Genomic DNA, 21358 nt, shown 5'->3' with positions numbered 1-21358 from the left:
TTAAACTAGCCCAAACTAAACCTATGTGCTTTTAAATTCTGAATTTACTTCAACAATTTTGCAATAAGCATTATCAATCATGTGACTAAAAATTCAAAAGGATAGAGATTTTTTTAGCTGTATATTTACCTAGTACTTTTATGTCGAAAAAATAGATTTTATTCCCGGTCCCTCACTAGTATGTAAATTTCTACCAGAATTAAATATAACACATAACAGGCTAAAATAAAAATAAAACATTGTAAAGCTGTGTAGCATTTATTTTTATTTTTTTTTCCTGTAAGCAAACCCACTCTTCACAATTGCTCAGAAAACAAGTGAAAGTCCATTAGAATCTTCAGATTCTTAACAATGACTCTTGGCTAATGTTACTGGTCTAAAAAGGAGATAAGACATATAATTTTACAGGAAGCAACCCACTGAATCCTTCAGCAAACACAGCTTGGCAATCTATCTTTAATTCAAAATAACAAGGTGGCAGGAGTGTGATGGAGAAGTAAGTCTTCAAAAATATCATGTAAGGGAATCCAGCTGTGCTTGTATAGTTTCCAGCTATTTAAAGGAACAAAAAAGAGAGAAAAAATACCACTCATATAAAATGTTGTATAGAAACATGCAAACAGAAGAAAACCTACATTCCAGTATCTTCAACTACGCATACTAAATCTATTCGTATAGCAATAAAAAAATCCTGTACTCATGAATATTTGTTTTTACATGAAGCTATTAGAATTCATTGCTGCAGTTTATATATTCAAATTTTAAAGAAACAGTTGCCTAAATACTGCCTTTTTTACATGCACAGATGTTTTGCTGCGCATTTCCAATGCATAATAACAAGGGAAAAAAATAATAGAGTTCACTTTGACTGGATTATGAGCCTGGCATTTCGACTGAAGACATAACACAAAGATGCCGATTTCAGAGAGCTCATCATTGTTAATCATCAGCTACTCCTCTCAATCTAAGCGCCAGGTATGCTTACAATGACCCAAGCCCTGCCTATTCCAAATCTGAATGCAGACTCTTCTTGAAAATTCTTTATGAGATCAAACAAACCTAACAGCCTTAATTAAAGTTGGATCCATTTTCATTCCAGTGTCATTAGATTTAATTCATATAGGCAGCACTTCCTGCTGAGCAGCACAAGGTGTTTACAAAGAAACTATAGTATTGTAAAATCTACAGACCTTGTTATAGAACTCAAACAGCTCCTGATGATTAAATTCTACAAATACTTTCTTCAGGTTCTGTGAAGAAAAAAGAAAAAAAAAGGAAGGAATAAGCATATTTTTAATTCTCTTTTTGGTATTAATACCAGTAATTCAAAGTATCAGACTAAGCTACAGGAAATACAATAGTTGCAACAGTTGGTTGTCCTCCCATTCACTACAATCATAGAATGGTTTGGGTTTGGAAGGGTTCTTAAAGATCATCTAGTTCCACATGCCCTGCCATGGGCAGGGACACCTTCCACAATGTCCCTCACATATACATATTCCATTTGAGTGAAAAATTCACGCCTAAAGCTACATGCATTCTCCTGCTGTGAAGAAGAATAATAAAAAATTCTATGAAAATTATTTTGTTACCTTATTTTTAAGTCAGATAAAAATGAGAGATTACATTCATCTTTCTCAGCAGTCCATCTAAGATCTGATAAATACCATTACACAATGACAAAATCGGTTGCGTATTTGATTGAACTTGCACAGCTATTAATGTACTATAGCAGCACAGAGCTAATACTTCCATTCATTAATCTAACAGTTATGATTTTAGCATGCTGACACTGCTATAGGCATCTATCCACAGATTCAGCCTAAGTTAACAATTAACACAACAGCTTCAAAGCATTGCTTAAACACTAAAAAAGCAAAATAACACAACTGATGGAAACTACTGCGGATAAAACAGATGGTGGTAATAATCTTCTGCATGCATGTGCTGATGTCTGTAGAGATGGGGGTTAAATTAAAATTTCTGTCCTGTTTAACTCACTTGCAAGAAACAGGTAGTTTAATGCCTGCTACTTTCAATTACAGTGCAGATCTATCCAGACTGTTTCCAGCCTTGTTCCTTCTACTTCGCTTTGTCATTTTTTAAAAATAAGTTACTAGTTATTACTGCACATTCTCTGTATTATTGCTAGACTTTCCAAGGCTTGAAGTAATTCCTGAGGACAACAGCTGCATTTCCATGAAAAGTAACAAGGCCCTATGCAAAGTAAAATCTGTGGACACCTCTACTCACAAAATATTATCAGCTGAAATAATGCACACATGCTAATTTTGTTTAACTGGTACCAACTTCATGTACCACTTAGTCAGTAGAAAAATGCTTATTTATCAACTCAGCTTAAACGAGCAAGGGTACTTCTGCATTCACACAAGGCTGCGGGCCAGATTATGTGTATTCTCATACCAATGCAAGTCTCGATTTAAGTCAAATAATGCTGCTGAATTTGGCGCACCAAATGCACAAGAGCAGCAGAAGCCCTGGGAACTCAGGATAGGTACTGCCTGGTGCCTGCTCCTCAAAAGAAGCTGTAAGACACAGGAAAGGGATAAAATGACCGGGGCCAGCCTGTCTGGTGCAATTTCTCCTCCCCACTCTGTAGAAAGAAGGATCCTTTCCAACAATTTCAGGAAGGCTACAAAAGCCTAGAAAAGGACCAGTGATTTGCATGAGAGACCAATCTTCCCCCTCTGGGAAGGAACAATGCAATTCTGGGAATCATACAGTGAATACAAAATAAAACTACCAGGACAGCAGTTCTCTTTGCCATGACTCCAGCTGATCCTCCCTCCAAAGAGCATAATGCTCTGACAGGGAAGTAAAAGCATTTTTAAAGGCTTTCTAACAGCTAAGAAACAAAGAGAAAGCAAACAAGTCGTTTCTTCAGAAAATAAAGGGGGTAGAGGCAAGAAGAAAGATACACTAATAGCAAATGGATCTACTCTTTCAGTCTGGCTGTTTGTTTGGCATTCACTGTTCCACAAGGATTTTGGTGTTTGAATGGAAGGAAGCGAAACTGAAAAGGCAAGGTTCAGAACAAAAGCAAGAGATCATATACCTTAAAGTTTATCAGTCACAATGAATAGTCAGGGTCATCTCTTGCACGGTTACTGGCCGAAGAGTCTGCTGGATTTTGGTACGACAGTTTTTCAATGCCTCTGGAGAGGGGCAGAGGGTGTGTGACACCTCCAACCACCAGATCTCATTTCTCCAAGCTCCAAGTCTCACTCAAGATGGGCATCTTCTGGTACTACTTCAGATCAGCAAGGAAAATCAGTTTCTCACACATACAAAAAAGAAGACACTGAAAAGCTTGTCTTTCATATTTTCCTCTGACTCCATTAATTACTGTCAGTTGTAAGGTAGGGTGCGCAAATGAAAAAAAGTGTGGTCCTTTTAATTCAGGTCCTTTTTATACCAAAAAAAAAGGTCACTGTGCTTTATGAACAGGCTGAGATGTCTCCACATTATTATTTCATAATCACAGTCTGATAACTAAGACAAAATTTATGTTGCACATGGCAGCTAAATGCCTGTGGAAATCTAAAAGAAAGCATGCCATGCCAGGCTACATCTCTGATCTGGGAGTGAGGGTAGAAGTGTCAGTGGGAGAAAAGAGATAAAAATCTTTTATTAAATATGTACTTTATCTGCAGTTATTCCATTGCTAAAACAGAATTCTTTCTGTGTATAAAACCTGGTATGTCTACTACATCACTTCAGCAGAGAGCAGAGTCACAAAAAAAGGAGCAGAAGTGTGGCACCAGTTAAGAATGTTATTTACACAATATTAAATTTCTCACTAGGGTGAGTCCCTTGAGGAAGGTGCCAAATGATCATCACTATGTGATCAGGAGTTCTTATATAGACCCCAAAACCATCATATCATAAATAGGTCCCTACAAGAAAAAGCTACATCTGAGCAGGCTCATGGTCTCCCATTTTTAACCAAGATATTCCTTACTCACTTACTTGCTTTCTTCGGTGTGAACACAAACAACTGTAATTAAGCAATGTCACAGGACTAGGTTACCATCCAGTTCTTTAATTACTCAGTAAAATAGTACTTCAAAATGACAGTATAGATAAAATATTGCTAAGGCCCCCAGCGTAGGCAAATTCCTAATCTACTTCATGGAGTTTTGCTCAGATAACGGTACAAAGTTATAAACTGCGATAATTTTTTAACCATAACTAAAATGTGGGATAAAAAAATCACTTTCAACTTACTGACTTAATTAAATGTCACTGTGTGCAGTCTCAGCCTATTTATGAAAAGTGCAGCTAAAATGCCTTCTTTTATCTGCACATACAAGTTTTCAGATGTTATCTCTGACCAAGTATGAGTTTCTCTGAACATAAATAAGCAAACAGTAATTTGCTAGATGTCTATCATCTTTCTTCCTTCAATCAAGTGTATCATTCTCTCTTCCTCTCTTCTGATAAATTTCCTTCCATTCTCACCTTCACTCTATTCTTTCCCTCACTTCTGGCACCTCATTTTCTCTTTGTTGTTACCATCTTCAGGTAAAAGAAAACTAAACAGAGTAACCAGAAAACTAAACTGAATTTATTCCTATTGCCAACACTCAGTCACTCTTAATACTTTTTCTAATTATATCGCAAATTTGTCACTGTGGCAATAAAAGTCCTAGCTCCTCCTTTTAAGAGTTTTAGCTTTAAGGTGACTTCATAGCATCACAGAAACATAGCTGAAGATGGCATTCTTAGGAAGGCAAAGAAACCTCTAAAATACCAGTCACTCTTTGGGCAGCTTTGAAAACATGGAGACAGGCTTTTTGTCTGATTCAATACCTGTGAAGAGTGGCAGGGACAACACTGGAGTGATAAATGCTCATTGAGCATAGCTTGAAGAGGTGATCTGCAGCATCTTCAGCTAAATGAAGTTGCTGTTAAGGTCAATGTGCTGATCTGCTGTTAAAACATGACAAAGCATTGTATTTACTACTGGAAAAGTCCATGTGACTTGCAGGTGTCACTGAAGACAAATCTTTACATCTCTCTGAATCCATTGCAAGGAATATGGTAGTAAGTTCTCTGAAATACATGGTTTAACATATTTGACCACATATCACTACTAAATGTATTTTTAAGTGTTAAAATCAAATTTTAGTGTCATTTTGCATTTACAGACCTAGATGGAATCTGAGTTCATTCTACCTCTTCTCTCACCCCAGGTTTACATCAATTTACCATTTACACCCGCCTGAGAACTGTGAAATTCGCATAAGTTTAACTGATTAGGGTTGTCTTCTCCCCTTACCTATCTTCTCATTTATTGTCTATCAATTTCAGAAGCGCAACATCTTCACCAGTCTCTAAAACAGCTTTCCAAAAACAAATGTCCTTTGGAAGGGAAAGGAAAATGAAGTCATCACTAACACTTTTAAACTCAGTCAACACTAACATGCTATCCCATCCAAAACAGCCATTCTGAATTTATGGCTAATTCTACAAAATAGCCACAATCATGTAATATACACTTAGCTTACAACCACCAGCAAACAATTAGGCAAGTGTTTAACCCAACATGATCACCAGCATAACTTGATGAAGATTCAACTACGCAGGACATAAAAGAGTCTCCATTGCCTCAGCTAACAATTTATTTTAAACATTAAGACCTTCTTTCTGCAACGTGTTTCTGTGGAAACTATGCAAAAAATATCTCCTTAAAATACCTCAGAAAGCAGAGGCAAATTCCTGGTTATAATCAGAGGATTTGGTTTTCATTTTATTTTTGTTTTTAATCCAGTGCTTTAGATACTTCTATTTTAATGTACTACTGCAAAAAGCTTTATTACTAACGAAAGAGTATTGCCTAGCTGTATTTCATATATTTAACTCCCCCACCCCATGCATAAGCATAGAGCAAGGCACTAGGAGTTATAAATAAAAGGCAAAACTTCTGGTTTTAAAGCTAACTTGAACATGAAAAATTGATACTGCTCTAACAGTTCTCAACTGCAAAGCTGTAACTACTTTTACAACATTGCAAAATAAATGCCAAGTATTCTGAAGCAAACAGATGAAGGGACAGGCTGGTTTGTGTATCTAAATGTCTACTGATAATGATAACGTTCTCTGACTGAGCACATGTAAAAAATTACGGTATATTCAGTGAAGGTTGTTAATAGTAACTAGCTGAAGCAACACATATCCCCATCTCCATATTCTAATATATCCTTTAATACTATCTTGAGCCACAACTCAATTAGGTTTAAGAGAAGAATATTTTCACATTTGCTTTCCATTCTCCAATTTATTCTGATTAGATATCCTTAAAATCTCAGATATGATGGAAGGATATGGATAATTAAAGTAATCAGTTTATGGCCAAATTGAGATGCATGGCTAATCAGACCCCAGTTGATTCTTAAAATTTCCCTCTGGGCCTATCAGTTTCTGTGCTACATCAGTTCAGACTTCCTTTCAATTTTGTTGGACTGTGGAGAACTATGCATTTGTTTAGGCACTTATAGATAGGAAGAAGGTCATAGCTGTATCTCACAGAACCTATCAGGAGGTTTAAGTTGTTTGGTCAGAAAGATTAATTGTAGCACAGTAAGAAAAGGAGATGCGTTAAAACAGACCAGCATCACTTAAAAGCACACCTGTTCCTTAAGTCTCTGCACATATGAGACAGCAATTAAGACTTCTTTGCATTCCTGCAGCAGTAGGTGGATATAATTCAACGCAGGGATTCACCAGAACACAGGGAGTTAAATACCAACATACAGTCCTAATTACACTTCTTTCACATCATCAGAAAATATGACCTTCGAACTTCATTCTTCTTCCAAGCTTATTTCCATTTGCAATACCAAATAATTACTTTTGTAGAGGAAAAAAAACACAATCATGCCTTATGACTGAATTACATGCCTTTTCAGGTCTCAGTGTGCAACTGTTATAAAACTGAACTTCTTTCATATTAACCCCCTCTCTTCCTAATCGCTATGTTAACCATTTGCTTGTACATATACTGCCTTCCACCCTTCAAATTTGCATTTCTTTTTCATGTAAGCTTAAAAATTTCAAATTCCCTGGATTATTTAGGGAGATCAGCATCAGCCACATACTAAGGACGTCCTTCCCTCCCTTTACAATACATTCATAAGCTCCCTACCCAAAGCTCTATGTTGATTCCTGAGATCTAATCAACGTGTTACTGGAATTTGATGGTTTGGAACACATATAGATAATCTTACTCCAGCAGATACAGGATCATCTTAGCATGTTTTCATGGTTAAGTGCCTAGAATAAATCCATTGCCCAGTCCAGCAGTGACCCAACAGACTCTGCAGGCATGTGGAGACCTGCAGAGAATGTGGTATACTTCCAAACAGCAACAAGAACTGTCAGTCATTTCAATTTTCACACCTCCTGCTCCCTTCCACCCTCATGGAAATATCCATTACTGGCTGGATGAACTGGTGCAAAACTACAGACAAGAAATGGGACACAGCTACTAAAAAGACCACATAGGGTAGGAAGATCACAGAGCATTAGAGGCAGGCAAGCTCCTTTCTTCACAGTAGGGGAGAAAAATGCTTTTAAAACTAAGACAATTATCTGGAAATAAAGAACTACAGTTTCACCTCAATATACCTAGTAAGACATACTATATTGCTAAAGAAAGGGGAGAGAGGAAAACATTTTTTTTCCAACAGCTGCATCCAGGCAGAGGATTATTTTGCCTTGAATGTATTAGGAATTTAAATTCCTATAGGTTGGTTGGAATTTTAATGACACTTTTGCATGGAAAACCTCTCAATAACAGAAACCTGGAGTTGTAGGGTTGTTACTTCCTATACAAAGATTATGTTAAATACACTTTTACAGAACTGTCACAGTGAACAAACATGTTTTTTGTAGAAATGTGGTAGTAAGGTGGTAAATGTGTATCAGTGTGTGCCTATCACAAGAAATACTTAAAAGCAGGTCTTTTGTACTGATGCCTCCCTGCGTGTTCTATGTACAGAAAATAGCTCACAGAAGATCTATTGAACTTTCTTCCATGCCTGTTCTGTATTTTGTATACACCTTCACATGCCCTTCCCTCCTTTGTAGACAGCTATACATAGTACAACTTCATTATTGATTCCTCACTGGTCTCCACATGGGATCAGTCACTGGCAGCATAAAGCATCCATCCACACAAATGTGTCATTGTAATTTCAGGATTCAGCAGGAAAATATGTAGGTATAATTCCCAAATATAGTATCCAGGAAAAGATGTGTTTGAAAACTGTTTGTTTCATTCACTAATAGGCTGGATATAATTACTAAGAATAGCACTGATTAATCTAAGGGACACAGGTCCTAATAATGACAAATTTCCTATTTAATCTCACCTAATCTTGCAAATTATACTGTACTCCTAATATGTAGAAAGCTCTCTGAAGAAGTAACCTCACTAGAAGTTTAAAACAAATATACCCTTTGTTGCTATTACATTTCATTGTATCTAGTGTGGAAAAAAGAATCTCTGGGAACACATACACCTAGTTGTTGCTTATTGCTTATACAGTGTACAGTCTGTAACGATCAGAATGCAACTTTCTTCTTTAGTCAGAACTCTACTTTGACAGCTAAATAATTTTATTCCTGAGAAGAAATTAAATTCTTTGATCTTTCATATTTTGGTACAGCTTATTTGGCACAGAAATTACGATCTAAAGAAAAATTAAGTCATGAACACTGCAAGGAAAAATAGTAAGTTACAACGCTGTGCTTCATTTATTTCCACCAGGACTATCATGTAAGTCTTCAAACACCATGAAGACCAGTGAGTTCACACTGCTATTCTAAAGATATCTCACATGAGGACTGATACAACAGTCTTACATTCACCTTGAATGATACAAATTTGATTTTTCTTCTTATGCTTGTACTCATAGAGAACTGCTGCTGAAGAAACAGAGAGCCCAGCAGTAAGCATGCTGGCTCCAGAAATGCTTTCAAGTGTCCCTGACCTCACGTGTTCACCGAATTTGATCACAGACAAATTATTTTTTTATAAACGATGTCATGTAGGCATGGGTATGAAATATTTGCATTATTATACTCAGAAAATAAACCAGTTCTAGGAAGCTAACAGAACCCAGTGTGAATATTAAGTGCAACATTAGCCTAGCACTGGCATCTGAAAACTTCAGATTATGGACTCAAATGACAAGCATTGCAACTTGCATAAGTATCTTGAAACAGTGAAGCTTAGCTCTACAGCATCGAAGGCAGACTGCGATGGATTTGTATGTAGATATACAATGGTTAAAGTCTCCTAGAGCAAGGAGAGCAACTCAACAACATGCACGGAGTGTTTCAGAGAGCTTCTCACACAGCTTGCCTGTAGCTGACATGATTAACATGGAGTTGCAAATCCTTTATGTTCAAATCAGACTCACATTTAGTGTTGGCTCTGAAGAAAGCTGGACTTAGACAAAGCTCAAGTTGTGATTCAAACTGCTCAGGACCATCCGTTTGGTCTCAAATAAAAGCCAGACAACACCTACCATGCCCAGGGGAAGAAACTTGGGTTATTGTCATCTGCATCCATATCTAGAGCAACTGCTCCCGCAGGATATTATACAGTGTAGTCATGCAGATGAGTAACACTTTAAAAAGGCTTTAGATGAATGGAGAAAGCTGGCATCTTTTTGCAGGGTTAGCTTCTGAGCCTACCTGCTTCCATACGATACCGCAACACTGCATGATTTTACCGTGAATGGCCTTCCTTCACCACCAGAAAACCTGAAAAAGTCTATTGTTTCTACTGAGGTGCAAGAAAAGAGTCTGGATAAAAGATGCCAGCAGTGAGAGGAAAGATTTAAAGAAGCTCAGATCCACGTGAAATCAATGTAACCGACGTGAAAATATCCTTTCAAAAAAATCTGTTTAAATATTTACAAAATGTCAAGATTAGGCAATTTGTAAATTAATTCTTTTGTTTGGGATAGGTCAGTCAGAGTACCACCAGTTTTGACTTTGTTAGGCAGACAAGCAAAGATAAAATGTTTGGGTGTTTTTCCATGCTAAAATGGTGTTAGTGGCTGTCAGCCAGCATATCTCTGATCTGCAATGGGCAAGCCGTTCCAGCAGCTAGCAACTGGGTGCTTGCACACAAGTCTCAGCTGCTGAAAGAGACTAGAAAGCCATGCGGGAGTGAGGGCTCTTAAGTAGCAGTCCAGTCCACAGCAGGATCAAAGACAGAGCTCTTAGAGAATAAGATTGTTTGTAAAGGAATGTGTATTTCCTTTGTTGTTGTTGTTTTAAATTAGGAAGTCACCTACTATTTCTACTGTACCCTAAGAAATCGAACAGATCTACAGCTTTTGCCACAATATTCACAATCTACAAATAAATGCCAGACTCCTAGTCAGTGTCTCTTTGCCATAAGCATGCCAGCAAAGCCTTGAACCCAGGCTACCCATCTGGATCAAGGACATACCAATGTCACAGTGTGATGAAAAAGGCATTGTCACCCTGACACAAGTAAACACTAACAATTCTCAGGCAACATGGCACAGTGCAAAACTAGAAGAGGTCTTTAAAAGCAGTTTCTCAAATTAGACAAAAAAGCTTTTCCTTTTTACAAATATTGGGGAAAAAAACAACTGGGTGGTCTTTTTTGATTATGACTCTTCAAAATTAAGAGGAATATGAAAACAAACACTTATTATAAAGCAATACAACAGCAACTTTTCTTTCTCTGTTTGTTACTGAAGGTTACACATGTTCTAATGATGCAAAACCCAGATATTTTGAATTCGAGACAATGTAATTTCAGTGATCTCCTTGCTTTGTTTGTTACTTTTGCTAAAAAATTATTTAAAGTTTGATACAGTGGTGTGGTGTGAATTCTCACTGCTTACAAAGAAAACTGGACAGAGTGCTAAGGACAGGAAGTACTACAAGTGCTGTGTGTTTTCCCATACAGTGGACCTCAAACCATTCACCCACAGTTTCCTTCAAAGTCAGAATATGAATATAAGTGTATAGGCAATACCCTCTCAGGGAAGAAAAGAAACAAATTTTGGCAAACATAAGCAACTTGAAAGAGGGTATCAAATCCCTTTTTATTTTCTTCAAGTCTATGTGCTACTGAATTACAGATCATACAGCTTGTTTTAAAAGAGAGTGAGCAATGTGAAGGAAGACGGTACCAGATCTGGATTATTCTGCAGATGGATGGAATACAATGCAGTACACAGGCTGGCTGCAATGGTTTCAGTGAGTATCAAAACCAAGACACTTTTTACGTTTTTCTGTCAAAATGAACCTGTTTATCTCCAAATTAATTACATTTTTCCTCTTTCAAGCCAGCACTGCCTGACGCAAATCTGAAGTGGTAAAGCAAGCAACAAAAAGTGATACTCTATGGTGTAAGCTTCCCATAAAGACAGGACATGAAATTAATATTTAAGTTATGCTTAATGTCTTTCAGATGTTTACCTTTTTAACATATGTGTTCTTCAACGGGAAAAATAGAAAAATAAAGTGTTACAGGTCAGTTTCAAATGCTATTTTGTCTGTATGAATGATTTTACAAACCAATGTTTAAACCTATGTTTAAGATACTAAGTAATTTCTTACAAAAAATACTGAAACCTTATGATTTGTTTAATGTCTCGTTTACATTGACTGTAACACAAGTTAGAAGTGTAATATATGGGTTAGCCATTGATATTTAGCTATGCCATCTAAGAAGTTATGAAACTGAAAATAACCTGTTTCCAGGTTTTTCTTACATCTCTCATATATGGAGAGAATGCTGTGAATATAGTTGCTGACTACCAAAGCAATTTCTTTTAATTTAAAAGAAAAATAAATAAAGGAAATGTTTTAAAATATTTTCTCTCGAAATAGTATTTATACGCTACTACGGAAAGTAATTTTTCTCCTCTTCATCATAAGAAGGTTTTCAACATGCATACTGTTCCCCACAACATTCTCACATCGAAACTGGAGAGAGATGGATTTGATGGATGGACTGCTAGACAGGTAAGGAATTGGCTGGATGGCAGCATCCACAGAATTACGATCAATGACTCAATGTCCAAGTGGAAACCAGTAACGAGTGGTGTCCCTCAGATTGCACTAGGACCCGTACTACTTAACATCTTCATTTTTGCTTTTATAAATGACACAAATAGTGGGATTGAGTGCGCCCTCAGCAAGCTTGTGGATGACACGAAGCTGAGTGGTGCAGCTGGTAAGCTAGAGGGAAGGGATGCCACCCAGAGGGACCTTGACAGGCTTGAGGAGTGGGCCCACACAGACCTTACAAAGTTCAACAAGGCCACGTGCAGGGTCCTGCTCCTGGGTTGGGGCAGTCCCCAGTATCAATACAGACTGGGGGTGTGAATGGAGTCAGAGCAGCCCAGCCAAGGAGGACTTGGGGATACTGGTGGGTGAAAATTGGATGTGAGACGGCAATGTGCGCTTGCAGCCCGGAAAGCCAGTCGCATCCTGGGCTGTGAGCAGCAGGTCAGGGGAGGTGGTTCTGCCCCTCTGCTCTGCCCTGAGGTGGGTGAGACCCCACCTGGGGTACGGCATTGAGCTCTGGGGCCCCCAGTACAAGAAAGACATGGACCTGGACAAGCAAGTCCAGAGGAGGGCCATGAAAGTGATGTCAGGGCTGGGATACCTCTGCCATGAAGAAGGGCTGAGAGAGTCGGGGTAGTTCAGCCCGGAGAAAAGGCGGCTCCAGGGAGACGTTACTGCAGCTGGTCAGCACTTACAGGAGGTTCATAAGAAAGCTGGAGCCTCTTTGCCAGGGCCTGTAGTTGCAGGACAAGGAACAATGGTTTTAAATTGAAAGAGGGTAGATTTAGATGGGATATAAGGAAGACTTTTTTTTGTGATGAGGGTGGTGAGGCACTGGAATAGGTTGCCCAGCGAAGCTGTGGATGCCCTGTCATTGGAAGTGTTCAAGGCCAGGCTGGATGGGGCTCTGAGCAATGCAATCTAGTGACAGATGTCCCTGCAGGGCAGGGGCAGGGTGGACTAGCTGACATTCAAATGTTCCTTCCCATCCAAATCTTTTCATGATTCAAAGATACATGTCTTCTTAACATGGGACATTATTTTACAAAAGTACATTTTAATACTTGTACTACAATATTCACACAAATTAGAATGATGTCAGTTAATAATGAGATAGCTTGGGTTTAATACTGACTTTCAACGTATTGAAATCCAAAACAGCTAGATTTTGTCTTCTTAAGACATAAATAATGAAATGATGGTAAAGGGAACAACAAAGAAGAATGACATGCAGGTATGGTAGGTTAAAAAGTTTGATTTCTAGCCTGACATAATGACATACACAACATTACACATTTAAACGCAGTTTTTATATACACTAGGGAGTTTAGCTTGAACAGTGAAAGAATATGATGGTGAAGGGTACTGCCAGGGAACTGTTAATAGCTGCTTCCCCAGTTGCTAAATGGGGACTGTTAAGTCTCACTTTCCTTTATACAACGGAAATATTGTCCCACAATCTCAGGGCAACCTTACCCATCTTGAACTCACGTTCTCCCATATTCTGGGTTGTTACGTCTGTAGGGTATGACTATCCATGTACAGTAAATTGCTTTGTCTTTAATCTTTGTGATTCACATATTCTTCTATCTAAAGCAAGCTTCTGTGGTTTTTGCATTTTTTTCCAAAGAAAAATGAGGAAGTAAGGGGGACTGAACTATCTCATGTTCAAATTAAGCATGCAACAGAGACTTTAGACTTACTGCTTCCTCCTATTTCCTACCAAGGCAGTGCTGTAGTTGTATTCAATGTGTAAAACTGTCCACTGACCAGCAGAAAAATTAACTGGGAAAAAAAATGGTTGACAGATGAACTGATGAACCAGAAAGATATCCTGATTAACATGGTCAGGTATTCACCTGAGGCCTCAGGGTGACAGCAGTTATATGAAAAAGCTTACTAAAAGTATCTGCGCTATCTTACTAGTGACAGAATTAGCAGTTGAACACACACTAAAGGGAGATGCCATTGGATTCCAGACATGAGAAAAGTTTTGTGATTACTGAAAAGAGAGTAATTCCACAGCCCTATGCAGAGAACTGAAGTACCAAACCTGCAAACTAGTTGCTTTAATGGGAACAAATAGTCCAGTATGCTTGGGACCATTATTTTAAAAGAATGAAAGCACTACTATTGTGTAGGATAATCAGTTCTATTTGGATTATTTTGTTTATCTTGGAGATAAACAGATTAATTTGTCTGCAACTGTAAACTAGCCGAAACTCCAACAGTCAGGTGAAGTCAGCATGGAATCAGAGGATGTCTACGGAACCTGCAGATCCAAAGGTTAATTTGACAGTTGGCAATCCAGCTCTCAAACTGATAAATGCAGTACTTGGTTTTTTGTGGCATTGGTTTTGCTAAAGCTGAAGCCTACAGAGATACTAAAATCTGAAATGTTAGAACACAGCCCAAGATTGCAAGAGGAAGGACCAACTGAATAAACTGCACCTCCACATCAGCAGGAACTTTGGTAAATACAGAGTGAGGTTTTGCATTTGAACTAAATGTTTCTCCAGGAATTCTTCATGTTTTCTGTGTTGAAAGCATTAAAATGTGAAAGCAAACACATGGGAGGGCCAAAAGCTGCAAGCAATTCAACAATAACTATGCTTGGTACAGCAATGAATGAAAGCTTTAGAATGCTGAAGATCCAGAAAGACTTTCCATACCTTTTTATCTTGAGAAATAAAACTTTTCCTTCTGAACTTCTGAAATACATCCTTCTATAGCTCTACATGTGAGACAAGAAACTTCCTGTTTTAAAACATATCCCACTGTATGAGGAAAAGGAGAGAGCCTTTACCTTCGTTAGCAAGAACACAGCCATCAGGCAGAGTGAAGTCATTCTCCTCTGCTCATGAGGAGGCACTCATGAGGCTTCACCCGAGACACTGCATCCAGCCCTGCACACCCGCAGTACAAGACACATGTTAAGAAACTGGGGTGAGTTTAGCATCATCTGGATGATTATCATGTGGATGCACCACATGTGACATTGGTTTGGCATACTAGGTTTGCTTAGTTTGGAACAGGGTTAAGAACAAGGAATCTAATTGCTGATCTATATGTAACAGTTTCAGCATTTAAATTGTACTTTTGTGGCAGGTGATTTTCTTTTATGTTGTTAAAGATTACAGATCTTATATGTTTAGAGAGCTCAGCTCATAAAAAAGAATGATATTTGGTAATAAATAATAACCATCCCTTAGCTGAAGTGTTGATAAGGAATAGAATTTCAATTCATTCATGAGGATTCAATTTTTCTGAGTACTTTTCACTGGGAGTCAACCCAAATGAAAACTCTTGTAAATTGGCAATCACGCCTTTTAGATGGCCACTGCTCTTCACTCTTAGAAGATGTGGAACTGGATGCACAAGTAATTTCCATAGATACTGCCTGATCAGCAGTGAAAGTAGCCAGAAAGATGATCTATATAAGTTGGTAGCAGGCCAGTGAAACTCACAAGCAACAAGGCTGTTAAATGTCAACATTGGGATCCAAAGATGTTGCTGACCTCCTGCTTGTCTATCGCGAGCAGTTTAAAAGGGCGGCAACTGGAGTCTGATTTTTGATTTTTAAACAATGCAAAAGTATTCCAGCACAATGTCCAATAACTCCGAAACTTCAAAAATAGTATAAAACATCCATACAGGGCAAGACAGGACTGAATACCCAAAGAACCGGGAGCTCCTGAATAAAAAACTGCTGCTATTGATCAGTTACACCCCTAGACACTACCATTCAGAGCATCGCCTAGCCATAGGGCTCTTGGAACAGAATCAGAATGCTATGATCAGATAATACAAAGTGTTACGATTAACTTCAACTGTTAAAACGTGCATAGCCCACTCTATCAGAATAAAGACAGCACATAAACACAAGGCTGGCACAAACTGTACCAGTTGCATATATTCTAGATAATGTGACAGAATGGCAATCATGTACTTAAAACTACAATTCTTCTGTGAGTAATCCGGTAGGGCAGACATACAGTATTAATGATTATGAAATCATGCCTTGGCTACATGGGGTAAGCTTAATTGTGAAACCATGGCATTAGACTTAATTTCTTCTCCAGGTACTGACTGGCTGTGAATTGAACTGAAAACACTATTTACAGACCAGTATGTGGCAATATTTCCAAGCAAACAAGAGACTGAAGAGGTGAAGATAAATATCAAAATGGGGCTGTAAATTACTTTGCTGAAAGCTTTTACCCAAAAGCTCCCTAGAATATTTCACTACTGTGAAGCCATACCACAAGGAATCTCATAGGGCATTATTCAGATGATAATAATAATGGTTACTAGAAAATGCTTCATTTTCTGCACTTCTGTTTAATGCAGCATGGCATCATCTCCTTAAGTAGTTCCCTTTTCCTGTATAATGCATTTTGCTTAGACTGTGTTTACAGAAACCAAGACACATTAAACACTGACAGAAATCCACAGTCAAAACCCATGCAAATTAATGAAACTGTAAGACAATTAACCTTGGTTAATTCATAAAATTCCAGCATTCCACTGCTTCTAGCTGCTGACTGAAAAAAGCTCCTAAATTCTCCCTAGTGAATGACCACCGTTGAAAGTACAAAATAATGCAAGAATTTTAAACCAAACTATAGTTTTGTCACAAATCCTGTTTTCCACCCTGATCACAGTGGTTTAAATATGTAATGGTTTCATAGCCTAGAAAATGTGTGAGATCAACTGTGACTGAGGATTACAAAGGAAGTAAGTGGTTCACACAGATCAATCCAGAAATCAATGTAGACCTTGGAAAAGACCAGCCTCAGGATCAAGAGCCTGCAACAGCAGCTGCTGTCCAGCCCCGCCACCACTCTGTTGCTCTAGGACCCAGGAGGAAAAAGATAGTTCGCTCACCATCCCCGTAATCCCCAATTAGGTGATACCTGGGCTTCCATAAGAGTCTCTCCCTGTATTTCCAAACTATTTCCAAACTGTTATGTTGGCAGCTGTGTGAAACGAGGTATGAGGTCTCAGCCCAGCAAAAAAGCAACTGAAGTTCACATTTTATCGGTCTGCACATTTAACCAGTGAGAAATAAACTACTCATTCATTATAAGAGCTAGCCAAGTCAGAGACTTAGTACAGGAAACAAACACTCTTCTTCCATATGCATGTTTGAAGAGCAGGGCATGAAGAAAAGGGTAGTCTTGTTGTGTATTACGAACAACAGAACTGCAAAATGACAATGTATAATACAGGAAAGGCAGAGCAGAGACATTTCTTATACCCAGAAAAGCTTACTGCTTTCCTTATTGCAAGGGACTGACAATGGCAGATAACTCCAGCAGATCTTTTCTACTGCTAAAAAGGAATTTTGATGGACTATGGTGACAGGCTAACATAAAAAAACAGACTAACATTGAAAAAAATATACTTACCATTCACCTAATGAATAAAGATTTCACCAAAGTAGCTTACTAGTGTCTTAATTTTTAAAAAATTATATTTTCAAAGTTGAATACAGACATTATGTTTTGCAGTGATAAAAACTTTCTGCTCTATCAGTGCAATAAATTTATTGAATGCCTTCAACTAAGTAAACACATACTACGAAACTATAGCTCTCTCATTCATTTGAAGTTACAGTCTCAAAGTATGCCAAATATTTTTGCTAGTATAACCACTTTTCAGTGAACTGCAGTGACAGCTTTATTATTTGGGCTTTTTGTAGCTGCTTTTCAGTGAATTGCAGTGAGTCTATTATTATTTGGGCTTATTAATTTCTTTCTTTTTTGGTCCCCTATCAGGGAGTCTATTCATGCTAATCAGAACTAGTTCCTTCCACACTACCATAATGTAGAAAATCTAGTATCAAAGGAAAAAGCTCGTCCTAAAACCTGTGGGTAAATATTAGGTGCATATAAGCAGTATCGATCATTTTAAATCTTGTGTTCTGTCATTTTAATAAGTTTTTTTCAATTCAAGCTCTTTTGAATAACAGGGCAGAAAAAGGCACTTGAAGTAAGTAAACTGATTTTAGAGATTTTTCTTTTTAACAAAAATGAAATGTGCTCACGGGCATACAAACCTTACGTAAATGTTTAGCACAAAATAATTTTATTATGGTTAAAGATACATTTCAGTGGACAAAAGGGAGGAATGTAACAGGGGAAAAGTAGGAGCTTTTACTGTACACATTGCATTAATCCTCCATCAGTGTAGATTAAAAGAGCTACAGTGGTAAACAAAAATCTATAAAAACATATATATTTAAGATTTCCAGCATCTCTGAGAATTTACCAAATACACACTACTTTTGTTTGCAGGTTTGTGCATCATCTACAGCACAGCATGAGAGTAAATCAGCTGTACAGTCTAACGCTTTCTTGATACATTTACCTAGCCAAAGCTCAGATGTTCAGTTCTCCCTTTCACTGAAAGATGAAATGGCTTGCAAATGCTTCTGCTGACTTCATTTTCCTTTTGATCCTCAGCACTGAAAGCTGTTATTTTAAAAGTGGCACTTCTGAAAAAGCTTAGGAGACTGTAAGAGTGGTAACTTGCCTCATACATAATTTTGTAGTGGCAATTTATATTTTTTTATTAGGAGTAAAGTGCAGATTTGTTTAAATAAGTGGTAAATTCAGTTCCCTCATGTTGCAGTGAAGAGCAGTAACAGCTTGACTCTTGAGATATTTTTATTATTTTGAATCCAAGCTTAGACATGTTTTGCATGAGAGATGATCTGAATTTCTACACTACCTAGGTTGTACTTTCATGCTCCAATAGAAAATGTATAAATCACACAAAGTAATTTTTTCTTGTGGACCTCTATATAAACTTCTAAAAAAAAAAACACCCCACCAAAGAAAGACATGCCTACAATATAAAAATGTTTCTATCAAAGAATAAAAAGTTTGAAATCTCATTTGAAAATTACTCATTTTTAAAAAACTCTAATTAACAGGCAGGTTTTAGGCAAATCCATCCATCCATTCCAAAAGACAATTAGTATCTTTGCCCAGAATATTAAATCTTACATAGCCACAGAAGTACTGACACTTAATGCAATACCATACCATCTTGCTAGAGGGAAAATGTAGAGTAGCGCTTTTGTAAACCCTATTGAAAATGTATGAGATATGTTTTATTTTGGAAAAATTAATTTTTTAATCCAATACCCTTAAATGTCACACACATTAAAAACCAACATGCATTCTAAACAAAGCAGGTTAGAACCAGACAGCATATATTAATAACCATGGGGCTATTAGCATGGAATCAGAATGACAATCTTAACATGAGCAAGTCACGTGACTGTATAGCAAGCTGGCTGACAACATGAATTTTCTCAATATGGAAACCTTTTGTCCCAAACTACTTTTGTGACGATTGTGATGCACATATTTTATGCAGCCATGAGGAAACAAGCAATTGGCATTATTTTTAAAACCACACCTGTATTTGCTTCTGCCCAAGAACTGGCAGAGGAAAGAAAAACAAATTAAATGGGGGAAAAACTATGATTAAAGAAACCTAAGACAAAATGCAATTTTTTCCTGTGTTAAAAATGACTTCACCAGAGACTTTAAAGAATATAAACTCTCTTCAGACTTTCTCTTCTCCCTTCATCTGTTTTCAGGGACGTATTACAAACACCTTGGGATTGTTGTCAAAGGTCCCTGAAACTGCTCCTTGAAACAGGGTGCCTGGCCTTTAGAAGTCATAGAATCATAGAATGGTTTGGGTTGGAAGGGACCTACGCTCAAGATCACCTAGCTCCAGCCCCCCTGCCATGGGCAGTGACACCTTGCACTAGACCAGGTTGCTCAAAGGCCCATCCAGCCTGGCCTTGAGCACTGCCAGGGAGGGGGCAGTTACAACTCCTCTGGGCAACCTGTGCCAGTGCCTCACCACCCTCAGAGTGAAGAAAGTCATTAACTATTTATTTTTAACAAATCTAACTACAGTATGGAAAGAACCCTTGCACACAGGTCTGTTTAGCTGCCAAAATAAACTTAGAAACACAGTTTTTGTCACTGCTATTTTTGTTTAGTGTTAAAAGTAACAGACCCAACTGGCCCTTCAGTTGAATTCCAACACAAAACACAAAACCTGACAAATTCTCAAGCAAGGCACCCAATGGTTCAAACACTAGTAATTATGGACCAAAGACGTGGAATGAGAAAGTGAGCAGAAATTAGTAGGTAAAGCTTCCCTTAAAAAATAATTAGCGTTCCAGCTAAAAAAAACCCAAACACCTATTTTTCCTGTTCCACTGCAAATACTTTGAAACTGATGACTTTAGAGGTAGCAGTGTATGTGCACCTCCATCAGACACCCTCCCAGACTCCGACCAGATTTCTTGAGCCTCGTTTGAGTTTATCTGCCTAATAACCCTCAACAGACCCCTGTTCACAAGTTTGTTCCATCTTCCCCACGTAAAATGCCTGCACCCACATTTTTGGGCAGGGCTTTCCAAAAAACTATTACTTCTTAAGTGAATGTATCAACAGTTCAGCTTCAATTAAAAAAGCACATCCTGACATATCAGCTCCCTTTAAAAAGTTAGTATGAGTCAATGACAGTTGTATTGCTAATCTCAGTAAAAGCCTTCCCTCCACTGTTAATTGTCATGCTATTGTCAAATTGAGGGAAATATATTAAGATGCTACTCAAAGTTACACTACATGTTATCCACCCAGCTTTAGAAAGATGTATTTTATAATGCAGTAATAAGGGATGTGCTTATCTGTTAGTTCAGCTTTTCTCCACCTTTAGTTCAGCTTCTCTTTACTGAAAACTCCAGTTTTCTCTCCACATGTACCACTCATGATGTGGGACCCTTTTACTTCCTTTCAGAAAACTGAAGATGCTTAACGCTAGGACTAGGGAAAATACGACTTTAGAATGAAAATGAACTTTAGAAAAGGGTGATTTCCTGCCTTTTAGCTGTAATGAATATACAGTTATTAAAAGTAAGAATCACATGCTGATTCTCAAAAAGAGTATTCTTTTTAGATTATTATTATGAAATTACACTGGTAATGAAACAGAGTTACTGCTCACCATCAACTATCTTGCAAGCATCCATTCTTTTCTCAATTAGTTTTTCAACACCTGGGTAATTCCTTCAATTTTGCATTCAGATTCCTAAAGCTGAAACCTCCTTTCTTTGCAAAAAAGGTTGTTGTCCCTTATAGTTAGGAATTTAAGAACATTACATGATTATTAATTAAACACAATTACAAAGAACAATAACTGGCTCAATTATAATTTCTTCAAAGTAGTACAT

The 21358-nt window shown here is 37.7% G+C and overlaps 1 protein-coding gene across 3 annotated transcripts in view; it reads right to left on the bottom strand.

Annotated features, from left to right (window-relative positions):
* Window positions 1-248: 248 nt before the first annotated feature.
* Window positions 249-21358, bottom strand: part of COMMD10 (COMM domain containing 10) — a 118935-nt gene continuing 97825 nt past the window's right edge. For all 3 annotated transcript variants that reach the window (XR_008819580.1, XM_056325437.1, XM_056325436.1), the window contains 2 exons: window positions 1191-1250; window positions 249-552 (listed from right to left, as the gene is read on the bottom strand). Coding sequence is in view for 2 of the 3 variants with exons in the window: in XM_056325437.1 (XP_056181412.1) it covers window positions 514-552; window positions 1191-1250 (99 nt within the window). In the remaining variant the exon portion in view is untranslated. The remainder of the gene's footprint in view (window positions 553-1190; window positions 1251-21358) is intronic.

This window comes from Falco biarmicus, chromosome Z (assembly GCF_023638135.1).
Source record: "Falco biarmicus isolate bFalBia1 chromosome Z, bFalBia1.pri, whole genome shotgun sequence".
Lineage (NCBI taxonomy): Eukaryota > Metazoa > Chordata > Aves > Falconiformes > Falconidae > Falco > Falco biarmicus.
The sequence above is the reverse complement of the archived record's forward strand: the minus strand, read 5'-3'. Positions and strand labels throughout refer to the sequence as shown.